The 5,240-nt window shown below is 17.1% G+C and overlaps 1 protein-coding gene across 1 annotated transcript; it reads left to right on the top strand.

Moving 5' to 3' along the window:
- The first annotated feature begins 88 nt into the window (after positions 1 to 88).
- On the top strand, positions 89 to 3,528 carry LOC127290178 (repetitive organellar protein-like). The gene is made up of 2 exons (XM_051318607.1): positions 89 to 1,380; positions 3,036 to 3,528. The coding sequence occupies exons 1-2, from the start codon at positions 226 to 228 to the stop codon at positions 3,327 to 3,329; spliced, it is 1,449 nt and encodes a 482-aa protein (XP_051174564.1). The 5' UTR covers positions 89 to 225; the 3' UTR covers positions 3,330 to 3,528.
- Positions 3,529 to 5,240: the final 1,712 nt, after the last annotated feature.

Genomic DNA, 5,240 nt, shown 5'->3' with positions numbered 1-5,240 from the left:
TAATATAATAATAATTCCAGTAATTATAATCAGCTGTTTATTCTAGTTGTACAATATTCCAAAAGGGGGCCGAATTTTTTAAGGTTAGGTTCGTCAGTTGTTGTTTACGTTCGCGTCAGTGAAACTTTTTTTTAATCATTTTTTGCAAACAAACTTTAATTTTAAATTAAAAAAAAAAAATTACATTTCGTTAATTTAAAAAAAAATTCTTTTTTTTCTTTCGCAATGGCCGAGGGCGGGAAATTTATTATTCGTCCGAAAGTTCGATTTTGTCAATGGGAAAACGACGACGACGATGATAATGACAATCAGGAACTTGAATCTTATTTAAATAAACCGACAATTAAAAATATTGTGACAATTGAAAAACCTTATAAAATTATTGATGATAGAAAAATAAAATCAAGGGAAAATTCACCATTAGATGATAATTATTTAAATGATAATGAAAATTATAAAAATAGTGATAATAGTGAAAATTGTGAAAATTATGAAAATAGTTCGAAAATTTCTCAAAAAAATTCCATTCATGATGAATTTAATAATTATACACCATCTTTTGATGATTCTTCTTTTTCGTCATGGTTAAAAAGTGAAATTTCCCATAATCCAAAAATAATACAAGTCGATGTTCACGCTGAGGATTTAATTGAAAATAATCCACTTAATGATGATGAGAAAAATCCATTTTTCAATAAAAAAGAACATTTATTTCGCGATAATTTAAATTTAAGTGAAACAAAAATTTTTGACGAGGAAAAAAATGAAAATTCCAAATTTGAAATGAAAAATTTATCTAAAATTGAAGAAAATTCTTTATCATTGGATAAAATTTCAAATACACAATTATTAAAAATTCCCGAGAATTTGAAAATTAATGAAAAAAAATTAAAAACAAAACTTGATAAGAAACAATTAAATTCAATAAATCGTTTAACAAAAGTAAAATCGCCAAAAAAAAAAAATTTACCCGAATTAACGAAATTTTGCACAGCAAGACCATTGGGATTTATTCAAAGAAGTTCAAAAAAACCAATAAAAGTTGCGGGTATAATGCCATGTTTAAAGGCAAAAATTATGGCTAATGGAAAAATTTCGCCAATTAAAAAAAATGTTTTACGCAATATTCAAGTGAAGGGGAAAAAAAATTTAATTTCTAATAATAATAATAATAATTTACAAATGAAAAAGGAATTGAATTTTAATTTATTAAAAAAAAATGAGGAAATAATAATGGAACAAAATATAGAGAAATTATCGAAACCAAAATATAATTCAATTATGAATACAATTAATAAATTGAAACAAGTGCAAAAGGAAAATATTGTCACTGATGTTGAACATTTGCCGCCAATTTATAAGAGTTTAGTTAATGGAAAGGTGAATAAAAATTAATTTAATTTTCTTTTTAACATGAAATTTTTGTGTATATTTTGTCATTTATAATGAAAGTTTCAATTATTATTATTATTTTTTTTATTTATTTCTATTTTAATAATAATTTTAATTATTTTTTTTTTTAATTAAAAATTGTTTAGATTTAAAAAGTTTTTAATTTTTCAACATTCAAAAAAAGAAAATTTTATAGTTTTTATTTTTTATTTTCAAATTTTAAAATTTCAAATTAGAAAAATTCAAATTTTTAATTTTTAATTTTCAAATTTCAAAATTTCAAATAAGAAAAATTCAAATTTTTAATTTTTAAGATCCAAAAGTTCAAATTAGAAAAATTCAAATTTCAAAATTTCAAATTAGAAAAATTCAAATTTTATTTTTAACTTTCAAATTTCAAATTTCAAATTAGAAAATTTCAAAATTTCAAGTTAGAAAATTTCAAATTAGAAAAATTCAAATTTTATTTTTAACTTTACAAATTCAAATTTCAAATTAGAAAAATTCAAATCTTCAATTTTTAATTTTCAAATTTCAAATTAGAAAAATTCAAATTTTAAATTTCAAATTAAAAAAATTCAAATTTTATTTTTAACTTTCAAATTTCAAATTTCAAATTAAAAAAATTCAAATTTTTAATTTTCAAATTTCCAATTTCAAAATAAAAAAATTCAAATTTTATTTTTAACTTTCAAATTTCAAATTAAAAAAATTCAAATTTTATTTTTAACTTTCAAATTTCAAAATTTCAAATTAGAAAATTTCAAAATTCAAATTTTTAATTTTCAAATTTCCAATTTCAAATTTAAAAAATTTAAATTTTATTTTTAACTTTCAAATTTCAAATTTCAAATCAGAAAATTTCAATTTTAAAATCAGAAAATTTCAAATTTTTAATTTTGAAATTTCAAATTTTTAATTTTTAATTTTCAAATTTCAAATTAAAAAAATTCAAATTTTTAATTTTCAAATTTCAAATTAAAAAATTTAAAATTTAAAATTTGTAATTTTTAATTTTCAAATTTCAAATTTCAAATTAAAAAAATTTAAATTTTTAATTTTCAAATTTCAAATTTCAAATTAAAAAAATTCAAATTTTATTTTTAACTTTCAAATTTCAAATTAGAAAATTTCAAATTTTAAATTAGAAAAATTCAAATTATATTTTTTACTTTCAAATTTTAAATTTCAAATTAGAAAATTTCAAAATTTCAAATTAGAAAAATTCAAATTTTCAATTTTTAATTTTCAAATTTCAAATTAAAAAAATTCAAATTTTAAATTTCAATTTTTTAATTTTCAAATTTCAAATTAGAAAAATTCAAATTTTATTTTTAACTTTCAAATTTCTAATTTCAAATTAGAAAATTTCAAAATTTCAAAGTTTCAAGTTAGAAAATTTCAAATTAGAAAATTTCAAAATTTCAAATTAGAAAATTTCAAAATTTCAAATTAGAACAATTCAAATTTTTAATTTTCAAATTTCAAATTTGTAATTTTTAATTTCCAAATTTAAAATTTGTAATTTTTAATTTTCAAATTTAAAATTTTTAATTAAAAAATTTCAAATTAGAAAACAGAAGTAAATTGAAAGAAATTAATTTAAAAAAAAGGAGGAAATGAAAAAAAAATTTATTTTATAGGTCGCAAGTTCCTTGGATTTTCCGCCGGATGAGGCAATTTTCAAAAATTTAATAAATCTCTCAATAGACGAAACACAATTGCCAATGAGAATAACAAGAAGCAAAGATCCTGAACCACGACAACGTGATGCTGTGCCAAAATTATCCGATTTTTTTCAACCAAAATATGCCGATGAATATTGCACGGCAGTTTGTGCAAAACCAAGAAATCCCGAGCAATTTGAAAATTGGAATGCATTTCGTATTAGTGACAAAATTCGCAGTTGGAAATGGAATATGGACTTTGTTCATTAATGAAAAAAAAAAAAAAAAAAACATAAACAAAAAAATTAGCTCAACAAAAATTATCAAAGAAGAAAAAGTATTTTTTTTTTTTAAATAATCTCCTTTTTTTTTGCTAAATAATGTGTAAATTAAATTTTTTAAGATACTTTTCTTTTTTTTCTATAACTGTACAATTTTTTATAGTAAATTTTTCTAGAAAAAAAATAAATTGCGTTACTTTCTTTTTTGAAAAATAGATTTAGATATAATTATTTTTTTTTTTTAAGAAGAATTTTTAGATTTTGAATTCAAATTTAATAGATTTTCCGTTTTTTTTTTTTTTTTTTTTTTTTGAAGAATTTTTACTAAACGAAAATTTTGGCTATATCGAATTTTTAATTTAGTAAATTTTTAGCTAAGGAATTTTTGTTTCGCACAATTTTTGAAATTGACGAATCTCGATTTATTTATTTTTTTTTTTGATAATTGTATTTTATTATTATTTCTGAAATTTTTAATTTAAAACTCTTTCTAAACATTTAATAATTTCAATTATATTATTAAATCTATTAAAAATCAACTAAAATTCAATTATTTTCTAAAATATCAACTAAAATTAACTTATTTTCCAAATTTTCAATTGAAAATCAACTAAAATTAAATTATTTTCCAAAATTACAATTGAAATTCACTTATTTATTCAAATTTTCAATTCAAAATCAACTAAAATTCAATTTTTTTGCAAAACTTCAATTGAAATTTAATTATTTTCAAAATTTTCAATTCCAAATTAATAAAAATTAAATTATTTTAAAAGTTTTAAAATCTGAATTAATTAAAGTTCAATTTTTTTCAAAAATTTAAATTCAAAATAAACTGAAATTCAATTATTTTTCACAATTTTCAACTAAAATTCAATTATTTTCAAAATTTCAATTAAAAAGGTTTAAAAAATTAATTATTTCTAAAATTTTCCATCCACAATTTTTTAAAAATTTAATTATTTTCAAATTTTTCTATTTTAAATTAACTAAAATTAAAATTCAATTATTTTTAAAATTTTCCATTTAAAATTTTTTGAAATTCAATTTTTTAAAAATTTTTCTATTTAAAATTAACTAAAATTTAATTATTATCAAAATTTTCAATTGAAAATCAACTAAAATTCAATTATTGTCAAAAATTTAAATTCACAATAAACTACAATTCAATTATTTTAATTGTAGATGATTTTGAATAGAAATTTGGAAAAATAATTGAATTTTAGTTGATTTTGAATAGAAAATTTTTTAAATAATTGAATTTCAATTGTAACTTCGAAAATAATTGAATTCTAGTTTATTATAAATTGAATTTTTTGCAAATAATATAATTTTGGATGAGTTTAAATGGAAAATTTTTAAAATAATTGAATTTTTTGAATTGAAAATTTGGAAATAAATTGAATTTTAGTTAATTTTGATTTGAAATTTTGGAAAATAATTGATTTTGAATTAAAAATTTTGGAAATTAATTGAATTTCAATTAAAATTTTTCAAAATAATTGAATTTCAGTTTATTTTGAATTGAAAATTTTTGGAAATAATTGAATTTTAATTAAAATTTTGGATAATAATTTAATGTAAGTTCATTTACGATTGAAAATTTAAATAATTAATTTTGAATCGAAATTTTAGAAAATAATCGAATTTTATATCATTTTAAATTGAAAACTTGGTAAATAATTAAATTTTAAATTGAAAATTTTGGATAATTATTGGATTTTTAATTGATTTTGAATTGAAATTTTGGAAAATAATTGAATTTCAATTAATATTAAATTGAAACTTTGGAAAGTAATTGAATTTTAGTTGATTTTAAATTGCAAATTTTGGAAAATAATTGAATTTCAATTGAAATTTTTGGAAAATAATTGAATTTTAGTTGATTTTGAATTGAAAT

Source organism: Leptopilina boulardi, unplaced genomic scaffold, assembly GCF_019393585.1.
Source record: "Leptopilina boulardi isolate dan_hultmark-lab unplaced genomic scaffold, ZJU_Lbou_2.1 LbouV2_55, whole genome shotgun sequence".
In the NCBI taxonomy this organism is placed as follows: domain Eukaryota; kingdom Metazoa; phylum Arthropoda; class Insecta; order Hymenoptera; family Figitidae; genus Leptopilina; species Leptopilina boulardi.
Note: the sequence above shows the minus strand (reverse complement) of the source record. Positions and strands in the feature narration are given on the sequence as shown.